The sequence below is a fragment of the Phyllobates terribilis genome, unplaced genomic scaffold (genome assembly GCF_046119375.1).
Source record: "Phyllobates terribilis strain yellow unplaced genomic scaffold, ASM4611937v1 Scaffold_12__6_contigs__length_324123572, whole genome shotgun sequence".
Taxonomy (NCBI): Eukaryota; Metazoa; Chordata; class Amphibia; order Anura; family Dendrobatidae; genus Phyllobates; species Phyllobates terribilis.
Window position 1 is genome coordinate 31,092,543 of NW_027362772.1, and position 17,671 is coordinate 31,110,213.

The following is a 17,671-nucleotide window of genomic DNA, read 5'->3' on the forward strand; positions in this document are numbered from 1 at the left end:
CTGGCAGTCAGGGTCCACCGCAACTCTGGCACAAACCCGGCGACATGGAGGTCGCACGGGCAGGAACGGACTGGCAGTGTCAGCTTCGCACTTTTTTGGTTTTAGAAGGGCATGACATGCCTATATCTGTGCCTCCCCCTCCTTTTACTCCTCCACCTTTTTTCTTTTCGCATGACTATATGTACATGTCACTTTTCCATGTGTTAGTTGTGTCTTCTGAGCAGTTTGTCAGCTTTTGGACACCTTTGAAGGTGTTTTCTATGTGTTACTATGTGTTTTTGTTTGCTTGCCATTGGTTTTAACGGTGTTCGAAGGTGTTCGACGAACAGTTCGACAAACAGTTCGACGAACATACGGGTGTTCGACGAACCGAACCGAACTCGAACACTACGGGGGTGGCTCAACTCTAGTCTTGAACTCATGGACATCCCCAGACACTGGGTTTCCTCCTTATTGATGCTCTGCCAGGCCTTCACTGCGGTGGTTTTCAGTTGCTGTTTGTTTGCGGGCCTTTCTGTCTGAAGTTTAGTCTTTAACAAGTGAAATGCATGCCCAATTGGGTTGAGGTCAGGTGACTGACTTGGCCATTCAAGAATATTCCCCTTCTTTGCTTTAATAAACTCCTGGGTTGCTTTGGCTTTATGTTTTGGGTCATTGTCTATCTGTAGTATGAAACAACGACCAATCAGTTTGGCTGCATTTGGCTGGATCTGAGCACACAGTATGGCTCTGAATACATCAGAATTCATTCGGCTGCTTCTGTCCTGTGTCACATCATCAATAAACACTAGTGACCCAGTGCCACTGGCAGCCATGCATGCCCAAGCCATCACACTGCCTCCGCCGTGTTTTACAGATGATGTGGTATGCTTTGGATCATGAGCTGTACCACGCCTTTGCCATACTTTTCTCTTTCCATCATTCTGGTAGAAGTTGATCTTGGTTTCATCTGTCCAAAGAATGTTCTTCCAGAACTGTGCTGGCTTTTTTAGATGTTTTTTAGCTAAGTCCAGTCTAGACTTTTTATTCTTGATGCTTATGAGTGGCTTGCATCGTGCAGTGAACCCTCTGTATTTACTTTCATGCAGTCTTCTCTTTATGGTAGATTTGGATATTGATACGCCTACCTCCTGGAGAGTGTTGTTCACTTGGTTGGCTGTTGTGAAGGGGTTTCTCTTCACCATGGAGATTATTCTGCGATCATCCACCACTGTTGTCTTCCGTGGGTGCCCAGGTCTTTTTGCATTGATGAGTTCACCAGTGCTTTCTTTCTTTCTCAGGATGTACCAAACTGTAGATTTTGCCACTCCTAATATTGTAGCAATTTCTCGGATCGTTTTTTTCTGTTTTTGCAGCTTAAGGATGACTTGTTTCACCTGCATGGAGAGCTCCTTTGACAGCATGTTTACTTCACAGCAAAACCTTCCAAATGCAAGCACCACCCCTCAAATCAACTCTAGGCCTTTTATCTGCTTAATTGACAATGACATAATGAAGGGATTGCCCACACCTGTCCATGAAATAGCCTTGGAGTCAATTATCCAATTACTTTTGGTCCCTTTAAAAACAGGGTGGCACATGTTAAGGAGCTGAAACTCGTAAAACCTTCTTCCAATTTTAATGTAGATACCCTCAAATGAAAGCTGAAAGTCTGAACTTCAACTGCATCTGAATTGTTTTGTTTAAAATTCATTATGGTAATGTCTAGAGCCACAATTAGAAAAATGTTGTCTCTGTCCAAATATATATGGACCTAACTGTATATGTGATCCGTGTGATGGAGAAAACAGAGTTTTAAATACCTGGCCTGTAGGTAACTATTTTGAACAGCAAACAGGTGTCAATAGCTTCACTGACACACTGAAACAAATGTTTAATGGAGGCCAGAAATGGCAGTATTTTCTGAAAACGTATGTGTGATCCGTGTGACGTGAGAAAACACGGTTTTAAATAGCTTGATTTTCAGAGCTGTAATATGGAAAGGACCTGGCTGTATTCTGTTGTGCCAACAAGCAAATGGCGTAGAAAAATGGTGTTCTCTGGATTGCTTTTTATGCAAATAATGAGGATTAAGATCCAAAAAAAAATATTCCAGGCCCCTGGACCTATTTCTAGAAATATCTAACAGCAGCAGCAGACAAAACTGGAATGGAGCCTCTTGTGCTATGTGCACTGCCATCTGCTATATACCCTGCCTGCCTGATATCTCTGCAGATGGATTAGTCCTCAGAAGGACTGTTTGTTGAGACGGATATGTGTCTCTAATATAGTTTGGTACACCTACACTAACTAGAAACAAGCAAATCTCTTCCTATCTCAGCAGCAGCTCTCCCTACACTGCCTGTTTCCGGACTGACTATGACGAGCATGGCAGCGCCAGGTCTGATATAGACGTGATGACGCTGTGCGGCCAGCCAATCACTGTAATGCCACAACCAAAATGGCTACGGCATTACAGTGAGTGGCAGGCAATCCCTGCATGTTCATTGGCTTTGTAAAGAGCGCCAAACATGCAGGGAGGAGACCCGAGCTCGCTCCGAGCAACCACAGAAATACTCGGCGAGCGCCGAGCATCTCGAGCGGTGAGATGCTCGAGCGAGCACCGAGCAGTAGTGAGCATGCTCACTCATCACTAATAATATATCGATAATAGATAATAGATAGGTAATAGATAGATGATAGATGATAGATAGATAGATAGATAGATAGATAGATAGATAATAGTTTATGTAAGGAGACGGTGTTCACACCGTGCAGTAACTGAGGCAGTGACCCAAGCAAGTCCAACAGAAACAGCTTTTATTCAGCAACTTACGGCTAAACAGAAAGTTCTCCGGTTCGCAGCCGGGTTAACTTAAGTCCATAAATAACTGTTGTGATGGGCAACGGCCGCGCCGGGCCGCTTAGAGCCTGACAGGTGCAGAGCCTTCTCAGGCGTGGGTTCGGCTACAAAAAGGCCCACCGAGCTTTCCTGCTATACTCCTAGCAGGTCCCAACACTGAACAACGCTAATCCTTAATGCAGTGTTTTTAAAGGACCTGTGGGAAAAGCAACTGGAATACCCGGGTTGGAGGGAGGAGGCCGTCCCACTGCATTCCTGTAGCCTCCTCCAAGAAATGAAGGCCCTGCCGGGTTTTACTAATCTGCCTTATCAGATAGCCTGACCAGGTCAATGTTCACCTTCATTCCTGCATTGCACCTCAGGTGTGTCTGTGACTGCAATGCACTTCAAACTTCCCTGGGCAATGTTCTACAGAGAAACTGAAATTTTGAAGTGACAGAAAACACCCGGTGACTCGCGCATTCCTCTCCTTGGCGTTCCTCATCCATATCAAGGGTGAGCGGTCTGTCACCAAGCGGAACTGACGCCCGAGTAAATAATAACGTAGCGATTCCAAGGCCCACTTAATAGCCAAACACTCCTTCTCTACCACGTTTAAGTTTTCTCTGCTGGGATAAGGTTTCTACTCAAGTTGGTGACCAGGTGCTCTTCACCATTTACTTTCTGTGATAATACCGCCCCTAAGCCTACCTCTGAGGCATCTGTCTGTACAATGAAGATTTCCTTGATGTTGGGGCTGATGAGGACCGGCTGTCCACAAAGGGTCAACTTCATTGACTGAAAGGCTTCTGCTGCCGGAGGGTTCCACCGAACTATTACCGATTTTTTTCCCTTTCACGAGATCGGTCAGGGCCGCCGTTCTCCCAGCAAAATTAGGTATAAACCAGCGGTAATACCCAAGGATGCCAAGGAACGCCCTCACCTGGTTTGTACTTGACGATTTAGGCCTGCTTTTTATGGCCTCACCTTTATTGATTTGGGGCATGATAACTCCTCGGCCAATCACATACCCCAAATATCAGGCTTCCTCTAGTCCTATCGCACATTTTTTTGGGTTTGCCATTAACCCTGCGGCTCTGAGAGAATCCAGCACAGCTTGTACCTGGGATAGGTGCGTATGCCAGTCGGTGCTAAAGATGATAATATCATCTAGATACTCGGACGCGTACTCCTGATGAGGTTTGAGCACTATGTCCATAAACCTCTAGAATGTAGCCGGGGCCCCATGTAACCCAAAAGGTAAGACTACATAGTTATATAGACCCTCCGGAGTTATGAAGGTGGTCTTTTCCTTCGCCGATTCCGTGAGAGGTACCTGTCAGTAACCCTTGGTGAGATTGAGCGTGGTAAAGTACTGGGCCTGACCCAGTCTCTCAGTCAGCTCATCCACCCTGGGCATTGGACATAGGTCAAATTTCGACACTTCATTTAATTTCCGGAAATCATTACAGAAGCATAACCATCCGTCTGGTTTCGGAATCAGTACGATGGGGCTAGCCCACTCACTCCATGATTCCTTGATGACGCCTAACTGGAGCATTTGTTTTACCACAGCCATGATGGCTTGCCTCCGGGCTTCGGGTACCCGGTACAGTCTCATTCGTACTCTTACCCGAGGTTCAGTGACAATGTCATGTTGGAGAACCGTAGTCCTACCCGGTAGCTCTGAAAACACGTCGGTATTCTGCTGCACCATCGAGCGAGCCTCCCATCGCTGCAACTATTTAGTGAGAGCATCACTTATCCTGACCTCCTCTCCTCTGGACGCATCCCTGGCTGACGGTAGAGAATTCTCTGGCGGCATGCCCGAAGTGACGTCTGTAACGAAGCACTCTCGATCTTTCCAAGGTTTTAGCAGGTTTACATGATAAAGCTGCTCTGGTTTCCTCCTTCCGGGCTGATACACCCGGTAATTTACCTCCCCCACGTTTTCTCGAACCTCAGTTGGCCCTTGCCACTTGGCCATGAACTTACTCTCAGCTGTGGGTACCAGTACTAACACCTGATCGCCCTTGTTAAAAGACCTGACTTTGGCTCTTTTATTATATGTGTGCCTCTGTGCTGCCTGGGCATCTAACAGATGTTCTTTCACGATGGGCATGACCGCTGCGATCCAGTCCTGCATACTAGCCACATGTTCAATTATATTCCTATGTGGAGTCGGCTCTTGTTCCCATGCCTCTTTGGCTACGTCCAATAGACCCCCTAGGGTGTCTGCCGTACAATAACTCAAAGGGCGAGAACCCTGTGGAAGCCTGGGGTACCTCACGGACGGCAAAAAACAAATAGGGTTGCAACATGTCCCAATCCCTTCCGTCCTTAGAAACCACCTTTTTTAACATGGACTTGAGGGCTTTATTGAACCGTTATACTAGCCCGTCGGTTTGAGGGTGGTACACCGAGGTGCGCAATTGTTTTATTTTTAGCAGTTTGCACAGTTCACTCGTTACCTTGGACATAAAAGGGGTCCCTTGATCTGACAGGATCTCCTTAGGAAGCCCAAGGCAGCAGAACATGGCAAACAGCTCCCGTGCAATCAGTTTCGCCGAGGTGTGGTGTAGTGGCATAGCCTCCGGGTAGCGGGTAGCATAGTCGACGACCACAAGTATATGTTGGTGGCCATGAGCGGATTTTACAATGGGCATTACCAAATCCATTGCAATCCGCTCAAAAGGTACCTCTATCACTGGCAGAGGTACCAATGGGCTATGGAAACTGGCGGTGGGTGTGGTCAGTTGACATTCGGGGCAGGATTCGCAGTACTTTTGGACCTCCGCGTAAATCCCAGGCCAAAGGAACCGCTGCAAGATACGTTCTTGCATCTTTTTAACCCCTAACTGTCGACCCAGCAGGTGTGTGTGTGCCATCTCCAGAACCGACCGATGGTACGACTGAGGTATCACTAACTGTTCCACAACCTCGTCCCTGATTTTGTCTACCCTATAGAGCAACTCACCGTTGACTGCCATGCGTGGAAATGCAGAATCTGCACCGGGCTGTTGAGCTACACCATTTACCTCTAACACCCTTTCCCGCGCCAGAGTCAGGGTGTGATCCTGTAGCTGAGCTGTCCCAAACTTGCCCCGGGACACTTCCAGCTTGGGGATCGATGGGGTCTCCTCGACCTCTCCTGCCAGCACCTCTAGGGTAAACCTATCAGGGTCACACTCTGTCCCTAGGTTTGACACCCCTACGGCAGGTTCCCCTGACTCGGGTTCGTCGGGTACAGCGCCTGTAATAAATTTTACCGGGGGAGAGTGGATTTTGTTTTTCCACAGAGTCCAGAACAGGGGCAAGTCTCTTCCCAACACAGTCCCATAGGGAAGAGTTTTTACCACCCTCATCACATGTTTTATGTTGCCACATGGCGTGGATAAAACTACCTCCGCGGTTGGGTACTCTCTGAGGTCCCCATTGATACACACAACCCCGACTGTCCGTCCACTGGGGTTGTCTCCTGCCACCAGCAACCCATGTACCAAAGTCACTGGGCTCCCCGAGTCTAGGAGGGCCTCCGTGGGGTACCCATTAACCAGTACCTGGAACAGTTGGGGTTAACTGTCCGAGGGGTCGGCACTCGCAGTGCAGATGATCTGGGCGTACATTGAGACCCGGCAGTTATCCCCTCAGTCCATGTGCTCCGTAGTCAGGGGGCAGTTAGCAACCACATGTCCCAGCCCTTGACACCGACAGCACCTAATGGTGGGGGTAATGTTAGTTCTTATGACCGTTTGGGAGGGAAACGGTCTCCTGCTACCCTCACTCCGGGGTACCACTTCATCATGGGTACGGTGCTGACTGTCCTCAGCAGAGGGACGCGACCCCCTTCCCAGTTCTTGGGTTGGCACGGATCGGCGTGACAGCAGCGAGTGGGCAGAGTCCCGGACAAAGTCCTAAGTGGCCGAGTGGCGCTCGATCAGGCTGACCACCTGGTCGAGGGTGCCGGGGTCCCCTTGCCCCACCCAATGTTGGATAGCGGCCGGCAGAGTCCTTACTAGCCGGTCGACCACCACCCTCTCCACCATCTGGGCTGGAGTCACCTCTTGACCAGCTGCAAAAGGTCATAAGCCTGAGACCGGGCGAATCGGGTCTCCACAAAGGCCCATGAAAACATGTGCTGAGCCCTCACATACGTATTGACCCCCAACCGGGCAAAGATCTCACCTTTGAGCCTCTGGTAGTCCTGGGTGTCCTCCCGACTGAAGTCGAAGTAGGCCTTCTGGGCATCGCCGACCAAAAACGGAGCCGCCACTTCCGCCCACTGGCCGGCTGGTAGGTTTTCCCCCTCTGCTGCTATGCATTCGTAGACAGTCAGGAAGACTTCCACGTTGTCCTCCGGTCCCATCTTCCTCAAAGCTGAGCGAACCTTGTCCCGGGCCTCACAACATTCCGGAATTGGTGTGGTGACCGTTTCCCGCAGGGCAGCAATCTGTGGCAGGAACAGTTCATTTGTTTTTTGCTGCTGCTGGTACAGTAGCTGCTGCTGATTATGCTGCTGTTCCCGCTCCTGCTGTTGCCACTGAGACTGCAGCTGCTGCTGCTGGGTGAGTGACAGCTGTTTTTACAGCTCCTCCATTTTGTCTACGGGGTAGGGCTGAAAGGTGGCAGGCCGGATTGTGGTCATGCAGCTGCCAGTGGGGTATGCCTCAGTCAATATGGATGCATTCTCCACCAAGCTGTAAGGCGGCGGTGTTCACACCGTGCAGTAACTGAGGCAGTGACCCAAGCCAGTCCAACAGAAACAGCTTTTATTCAGCAACTCACGGGTAAACAGAAAGTCCTCCGTTTCGCAGCCGGGTTAACATAAGTCCATAAATAACGTTTGCCGTGGGCAACGGCTGCGCCGGCCTGCTTAGACTCTGACAGGTGCAGAGCCTTCTCAGGCGTGGGTTCAGCTACTCACAGATCCGCCGAGCTTTCCTGCTATGCTCCTAGCAGGTCCCAACACTGAACAACACTAATCCTTAATGCACTGTTTTTAAAGGACCTGTGGCAAGAGCCACTGGAAAACCTGGGATGGAGGGAGGAGGCCGCTCCACTGCCTTCCTATAGTCTCCCCAAAGAAATGAAGGCCCTACCGGATTTTACTAATCTGCCTTATCAGATAGCCTGACCAGGTCAATGCTCACCTTTATTCCTGCATTGCAGCCGCAGGTGAGTTTGTGACTGCAATGCATTCCAATGGATTTAATAGGTCTCTGTACACATATAAGATTCCCGTCACTGCCTCACAATAGATAGATAATAGAATGATAGATAATAGATAGATAATAGAATGATAGATAGATAATAGATAGATAATAGATAGATAATTGATAGATAATAGATAGATAATAAATAATAGATAGATGATAGATAGATAATAAATAATAGATAGATACATAATAAATAGATAAATATATAGTTAGATAAATAGATAGATAATAGATAGATCTTGGAGATGGGAATACCCCTTTAACCCTTTCGCCCGAGTATACTCGGCGAAAGGGTTAAAGGGGTATTCCCATCTCCAAGATCCTATCCCATTATATAGTAGGTGTAATAAAAATAATATTTGCAAATACCTCCAATTAGAAATGTAGTATAGTATTTTTTGATTCGCTATGCCATCTATCTCATGTGCAGGCAATACAGGACCTTAGGTATCCATGGTTACGACCACTAGCAGCTAGCTAACTAACTGTCACTTTATCAGTGGTCGTAACCATGGATACCTAAGGTCCTGCGATGCCTGCACACGAGGAACGAGACATAGCGAATCAAAAATACTATACTACATTTGTAATTGTAAGTATTTGCTAATATTATTGTTATTACACCTACTACATATTGGGATAGGATCTTGTAGATGGGAATACCCCTTTAACAAAACATACTCGCTCATCACTAATAATAGATAGTAGATGGAGCAAGAACATAATGTAGCACAGTCTTCAGTAGTGTGTGCGAGCTAGTCCTTTTAGGAAGACTGCCAAATACACATGCAGGGATATAAAAAGCAAAAATATTTGTAGCACTTCATGGATTAAAGGTCAAAGTAAGCGGGTGTGTTCACAAAGGGTGAAACAGTTCAGCTGGACAGACCAGGCAGATAGATAGATAGATAGATAGATAGATAGATAGATAGATAGATAGATAGATAGATAGATAGATAGATAATAGATAGATAATAGATATATAATAGATGATAGATAGATAATAGATAGATAATAGATAGATAACAGATAGATAATAGATAGATAGATAGATAATAGATAGATGATAGATAATAGATAGAGGATAGATAGATAGATAATAGATAGATAATAGATAGATAGATAATAAATAGATAGATAGATAATAGATAGATAACAGATAGATAATAGATAGATAATAGAGAGATAATAGATAGATAATAGATAATAGATAGATAATAGATAATAGATAGATAATAGATAGATAATAGATAATAGATAATAGAGAGATAATAGACAGATAATAGATAATAGATAGAAAGATAGATAGAGAGATGATAGATAGATAATAGATAATAGAAAGATAGACAGACAATAGATAGATAGATGATAGATAATAGATAGATGATATATAATAGAAAGATAATAGATAGATAATAGATAGATAATAGATAATAGAAAGATAGACAATAGATAGATAGATAGATAATAGATAGATAATAGATAGATGATAGATAACAGATAGATAATAGATAGGTAATAGATAACAGAGAGATAATAGATAATAAATAATAGATAGAAAGATAGATAGATGATAGATAATAGATAGATGATAGCTAGTAGATAGATAATCGATATATAGATGATAGATAATAGATAGATAATAGATAGATAATAGATAGATAGAGAGATAGATAGATAATAGATAGATGATAGATAATAGATAGATAATAGAAAGATAGATTGATAGATAATAGATAGATAATAGATAAATAATAGAGAGATAATAGATAGATAATAGATAATATATAGATGATAGATAGATAATAGATAGATAGATAATAGATAGATAATAGATAGATAATAAATAGATAGATAGATGATAGATAATAGATAGATAATAGTTAGATAATAGATAACAGAAATATAGATAGATAATAGATAATAGATAGATGATAGATAATAGATAGATAGATAATAGATAGATAATAGATAATAGAGAGATAATAGATAATAAATAGATAGATGATAGATGATAGATAGATAATAGATAGATAGATAATAGAAAGATAATAGATAGATAATAGATGATAATAGATAAATAGATAGATAATACATAGATGATAGATAGATAATAGATAGATAATAGATAAATAGATAGATAATAGACAGATAGATAATAGATAATAGATAGATGATTAAAAGATAATAGATAGATAGTAAATATATAGATAATAGATAATAATTAGATAGATAATGGATAATAGATAGATAATAGATAGTAAATAGATAGATAATAGATGATAGATAGATAATAGATAGATAGATAGATAGATAATAGATAGATGATAGATAATAGATAGATAATAGAGAGATAATAGATAGATAATAGATGATAGATAGATAGATGGATAATAGATAGATAATAGATAATAAATAGATAGATGATAGATAGATAATAGATAGATAGATAATAGATATATAATAGAAAGATAATAGATAGATAATAGATGGATAATAGATAAATAGATAGATAATACATAGATAATACATGGATAATAGATAGATAATAGATAAATAGATAGATAAATAGATAATAGATAGATAATAGACAGATAGATAATAAATAATAAATAGATAGATGATAGATGATAGATAGATAATAGATAGATAGATAATAGATAGATAATAGACAGAAAGATAATAGATAATAGATAGATAGTAGTTAATAAATAGATAGATGATAGATGAAAGATAGATAATAGATAGATGGATAGATAAATAAATAATAGATAGATAATAGAAAGATAATAGATAGATAATATATGATAATAGATAAATAGATAGATAATACATGGATAATACATAGATAATAGATAAATAGATAGATAGATAATAGATAATAGATAATAGATAGATAGATAATAGATAGATGATAGATAGATAATACATAGATAATACATAGATAATAGATAAATAGATAGATAGATAATAGATAATAGATAGATGATAGATAGATAATAGATAGATACATAATAAATAGATAGATAATAAATAGATAGATAATAGATAAATAGATAGATAATAAATTGATACATGATAGATATTAGATCGATAATAGATAGATAATAAATGGATAATAGATAGATAATAGATAATAAATAGATAATAGATGATAGATAGATGATAGATAGATAGATAGATAGATAGATAGATAGATAGATAGATAGATAGATAGATAGATAGTCAGACAGGCTGACGAGGGCCCATCAGTAACATTGACTTCATTACCCGGATTCACACATTTGCCCTGGTTTCTATATAATTATAAACTTGGTAGTTTTTTACATAAATGATTTGATTCTGCCTTTGTCTGTACACGGTGAATCAAGTATATTGTGCTATGTACCGCTCATATAGTATAGTAGGGTGGGGAGCCCACCAGAGGATTCCCCTGTTCTCCTGAGGGCCAGTCCCAGCCTGTGTACATAGATAAATAGGTAACTTCTGTCTTGTATTTCGCTCTCGTATTGTAGCTGATATATTTTTTACACCGGACACATCTTGTTTATACAGAATGTGATAATATGTCTCCTCTCTGCCAAGTTTCCCTTTTCCTGGTTATTTCAGGGAGATAAATACTATATTCAGCAGCTTTGTGGAAACTGTGTAGATCAAATTATGAAATGATGAAGGATGAAAATAAGTTCCACCAAATTATAGCAATGATGTCAAACATAATATATAATCTAACGCTGAGCTATAATTACTGCCGAGTCCATACATTGTATAGGATGAGGTCTGGAGTCCGGTCTGCGCCTCTCCAGCTGTGATACAGCACAGGAGCTCAATGCTTTGCACAGCTGCAGGTGCAGAGACCTCTGTGCGGATTCCACCAAGGGTTACTTTGGCATGAGTTGTTGGCCTCCTCAGCGTTCTTGAGGATTTCCTTCAGGTTCTCGGGTTACTTCACAACTCCATACACATACTGATGGCTACTTGAGTACAGATGACGTGGAGGAATTACATCGTAACTGATGAGAGATCTGCCAATTTCAGTACAGCGCTCTGCAATACGTTGGTGCTATACAACTGCAAATAATGATTCTGAACTGTACATACAATAACCAGACACTAGGTGGCAGTGTAGAAAAAAAAAAGTTTCCATTCTAATTATTAAATTTTTATTCTCATTTTGGATAAATCCCTCCTTAAATTCTTTCCTTTTTTTTATTTTATTTGGAGTTATTTTTATTTTCCGTTGCAGTTAGATACTTGTGTGCTAAATTCCCAAAATAGAAGATCTATTTTTGCTACTATTTTATGCTTTTTGTTGTCATTCCAGCACAATCAATAAATGGCCTACATCCGATCACTCGCTCACTCACGTCACCTGCACCTCAGAAACATCTCTAGAATCTGACCTTTTCTTACCTTTGACTCTGAAAAAACTCATACTGTCACTCTGATTCATTCTCATCTGGACAATTCCAACTCTACTAATCGGTCTCCCTCTTACCAAACTCTCCCCTCTCCAATCCAATCCATCCTGAATGCAGCAGCAGGATCATATTCCTGTCCAGCCACTACACTGATGCCTCCACACTGTGCCAGCCATTGCGCTGGTTACCCATCCCCTATAGAATACAATATACACTTATCTCTCTCACCCACAAAGATCTCCACAGATCAGCACCACCCTACATCTCCTCCCTCATCTCTGTCTACCACCCTGCCCACGACCTCCTTTCCACTAATGACCTAAGACTACTCTTCTCTATAATCCAAGCCTCACACTAGTATCTCCAGGAGTTCTCTTATGCTGCAGCAGTTTTCCGGATTGCACTACCCCAGACAATCTTTTAAATTCTCAGTATCCACAGTTTCAAGCGTGTCCTACAAGCTCAGTTCTTCAGGCTAGCCTATCACCTCACTAATCTGACTAATTCCCTGTTGTCTCTGCCACGCACCTCTAACACTTTGTACTGGAACGTCTACACATAATGGCTGGTGACTGGTCATGCAGCATTATTTAAATGTCCCTATTTATTATATTGATGACTGAACTGTATATCACAGGCACTTTATTTTAACCTTTTGTGTCCCCCCTATTTCCGCAGAGATTTTACGCTTCCAAGCTGGGCCCCCACCCTTTTTGGTAAGCATTGAACTATGCTTTACTCTGTAATTCCTTATCTTATTTGTTCAGGTACCGAATGTATTGTAAAGTCCTACGGAACATGGTGGTGTTATCGAAATAAAAAAATATTATTATTATTATAAAAAGTCCAGAGCCTCTCACCTAGCCAAATCAGTTCTCATACTTTGCACTGACAAAGGCCAATTGCCTGCAACACTGTCTGCAAACTGAGATTCTGATTTGGCTATTATCCTAGGTCATATTGCAAGACTCGTTAAAGGGTCGATTGTGACTTGTAGGATTGCTAGTTCCAACCGGTGGCGCTATAGAGTTCAAGTCCTTTTCATCTCGAAAAAATTTGTATATTATTCTAAAAAAAAAAAAATTCCTCTTGTACATAGGAGCAGTGTTATAGTACATATATTATTGAACATTGGGAGCAGTATTATATTAGTTATGTTCTTGTACATAGGGGCAGTATTATAGTACATAAATTCTTGAACATTGGGAGCAGTATTATAGTAGTTATATTCTTGTACGTAGGGGACAGTATTATAGTAGTTGTATTCTTGTACATAGGGGCAGTATTATATTAGTTATATTCTTGAACAAAGGGGCAGTATTATAGTAGTTATATTCTTCTACATAGGGAGCAGTATTATAGTAGTTATTTTCTTGTACATAGGGGGCAGTATTATAGTAGTTATATAGTTGTACATAGGGGCCAGTATTACAGTAGTTAAACTCTTGTACATAGGGGCCAGTATTATAGTAGTTATATTCTTGTACATAGGGGTAGTATTATAGAAGTTATATTCTTGTACATAGGAGCAGTATTATAGTAGTTATATTCTTGCACACAGGAACAGTATTAAAGTAGTTATATTATGGTACATAGGAGCAGTATTATTGTAGTTATATTCTTGTACATAGGAGCAATATTATAGTATTTAAATTCTTGTACATAGGGGCAGTATTATAGTAGTTATATTCTTGTACATAGGGGCAGTATTATAGTAGTTATATTCTTATACATAGGAGCAGTATTATAGTAGGTATATTCTTGTACATAAGGACAGTATTATAGTAGTTATATTCTTATGCATAGGAGCAGTATTATAGTAGTTATATTCTTGTACATAGGGGCAGTATTATAGTAGTTATATTCTTGTACATAGGGGCAGTATTATAGTAGTTATATTCTTGTACATATGGGCTGTAATATCGTAGTTAGATTCTTGTACATTGGGGGCAGTATTATAGCAGTTATATTCTTGTACATAGGGGGCAGTATTATAGTAGTTATGTTCTTGTACATAGGAGCAGTATTATAGTAGTTATATTCTTGTGCATAGTGGGCAGTATTATAGTAGTTATATTCTTGTACATAGGAGCAGTATTATAGTAGTTATATTCTTGTGCATAGTGGGCAGTATTATAGTAGTTATATTCTTGTACATAGGAGCAGTATTATAGTAGTTATATTCTTGTGCACAGTGAGCAGTATTATAGTAGTTATATTCTTGTACATAGGAGCAGTATTATAGTAGTTATATTCTTGAACATAGGAACAGTAATATAGTAGTTATATTCTTGTACATAGGAGGCAGTATTATAGTAGTTATATTCTTGAACATAGGGAGCAGTATTATAGTAATTATATTCTTGTACATATGGGCAGTATTATAATAGTTATATTCTTGTACATAGGGGCAGTATTATAGTAGTTATATTCTTGTACATAGGAGCAGTATTATAGAACATATATTCTTGTTCACAAGGGCAGTATTATAGTAGTTATATTCTTGTACATAGGGGGCAGTATTATAGACAGTTACATTCTTGGACATAGGGAGCAGTATTATAGTAATTATATTCTTGTACATATGGGCAGTATTATAGTAGTTATGTTCTTGTACATAGGGGCAGAATTATAGTAGTTATTCTTGAACATAGGGAGCAGTATTATAGTAGTTATATTCTTCTATATAGGGGCAGTATTTTAGTAGTTATATTCTTGTGCATAGGGGCAGTATTTTAGTAGTTATATTCTTATACATAAGGTCAGTGTTATATTAATTATATTCTTGTACATAGGGGGGCAGTATTAAAGCAGTTATATTCTTGTACATAGGGGCAGGATTATAGTAGTTATATTCTTATACATAGGAACAGTATTATAGAACATATATTCATGTTCACAAGGGCAGTATTATAGTAGTTATATTCTTGTACATAGGGGCAGTATTATAGTAGTTATTCTTGAACATAGGGAGCAGTATTATAGTAGTTATATTCTTCTATATAGGGGCAGTATTTTAGTAGTTATATTCTTGTACATAGGGGCAATATTTTAGTAGTTATATTCTTGTACATAAGGTCAGTGTTATAGTAATTATATTCTTGTACCTAGGGGGCAGTATTAAAGCAGTGATATTCTTGTACATAGGGGCAGTATTATAGTAGTTATATTCTTGTACATAGAAGCAGTATTATAGAACATATATTCTTGTTCACAAGGGCAGTATTATAGTAGCTATATTCTGGTACATAGAGGGCAGTATTATAGACAGTTACATTCTTGGACATTGGGAGCACTATTATAGTAATTATATTCTTGTACATATGGGCAGTATTATAGTAGTTATATTCTTGTACATAGGGGCAGTATTATAGTAGTTATTCTTGAACATAGGGAGCAGTATTATAGTAGTTATATTCTTCTATATAGGGGCAGTATTTTAGTAGTTATATTCTTGTACATAGGGGAAGTATTTTAGTAGTTATATTCTTGTACATAATGTCTGTGTTATAGTAATTATATTCTTGTACATAGGGGGCAGTATTAAAGTAGTTATAGTCTTGAACATAAGGAGCAGTATTATAGTTGTTAAATTCTTGTACATAAGAAGCAGTATTATAGTAGTCATATTCTTGTACATAGGGGCAGGATTATAGTAGTTATATTCTTGTACATAGGAGCAGTATTATAGAAAATATATTCTTGAACATTGGGAGCAGTATTATTGTAGTTATATTCTTGTACAGAGGTGCAGCATTATAGTATTTAATTTCTTGTACATAGGGGGTAGTATTATGGCAGTTATATTCTTGTACATAGGGGCAGTTTTATAGTAGTTATATTCTTGTACATAAAGGACAGTTTTATATAAGTTATATTCTTGTACATAGGAGCAGTATTATATTAGTTATATTTTTGTACATAGTAGCACTATTATAGTTGTTATATTCTTGTACATAGGAGCACTATTATATTAGTTATTCTTGAACATAGGGAGCAGTATTATAGTAGTTATATTCTTCTATATAGGGGCAGTATTTTAGTAGTTATATTCTTGTACATAGGGGCAGTATTTTAGTAGTTATATTCTTGTACATAATGTCAGTGTTATAGTAATTATATTCTTGTACATAGGGGGCAGTATTAAAGCAGTTATAGACTTGAACATAGGGAGCAGTATTATAGTATTTAAATTCTTGTAAATTGGAAACAGTATTATAGTAGTCATATTCTAGTACATAGGGGCAGTACTATAGTAGTTATATTCTTGTATATAGGGGCAGTATTATAGTAGTTATATTCTTGTGCATAGGAGCAATATTATAGCAGTTATATTCTTGTACATAGGGGGAGTATTATAGTAGTTATATTCTTGTATATAGGGGCAGTATTATAGTATTTATATTCTTGTACATAGGGGCAGTATTATAGTAGTTATATTCTTGTACATAGGAGCAGTATTATAGTAAATATATTCTTGAACATTGGGAGCAGTATTATTGTAGTCATATTCTTGTACAAAGGTGCAGCATTATAGTAGTTAAATTCTTGTACATGGGGGGTAGTATTATGGCAGTTATATTCTTGTACATAGGGGAAGTTTTATAGTAGTTATATTCTTGTACATAAAGGACAGTTTTATATTAGTTATATTCTTGTACATAGGAGCACTATTATAGTTGTTATATTTTTGTACATAGGAGCACTATTATATTAGTTATATTTTCGTACATAGGGGGCAGTATAATAGTAGTTATTTTCTTGTACATAGGAGCAGTATTATAGTAGTTATATTCTTGTACATAGGGGGCAGTATAATAGTAGTTATATTCTTGTACATAGGGGCAGGATTATAGTAGTAATATTCTTGTACATAGGAACAGTATTATAGAACATATATTCATGTTCACAAGGGCATTATTATAGTAGTTATATTCTTGTACATAGGGGGCAGTATTATAGACAGTTACATTCTTGGACATAGGGAGCAGTATTATAGTAATTATATTCTTGTACATATGGTCAGTGTTATAGTAATTATATTCTTGTACATAGGGGGCAGTATTAAAGTAGTTATAGTCTTGAACATAGGGAGAAGTATTAAAGCAGTGATATTCTTGTACATAGGGGCAGTATTATAGTAGTTATATTCTTGTACATAGAAGCAGTATTATAGAACATATATTCTTGTTCTCAAGGGCAGTATTATAGTA

General features: G+C 39.2%; 1 protein-coding gene across 1 annotated transcript in view; it reads right to left on the reverse strand.

Moving 5' to 3' along the window:
- The window catches only part of LOC141172982 (phospholipase A2 inhibitor NAI-like), a 41,157-nt gene extending 33,402 nt beyond the window's left edge, over positions 1-7,755 (reverse strand). The window contains exon 1 of the mRNA XM_073657594.1: positions 7,007-7,755. Coding sequence (XP_073513695.1) covers positions 7,007-7,187 — 181 coding nt within the window. The 5' untranslated portion in view covers positions 7,188-7,755. The remainder of the gene's footprint in view (positions 1-7,006) is intronic.
- Between the last annotated feature and the right edge of the window lie 9,916 nt (positions 7,756-17,671).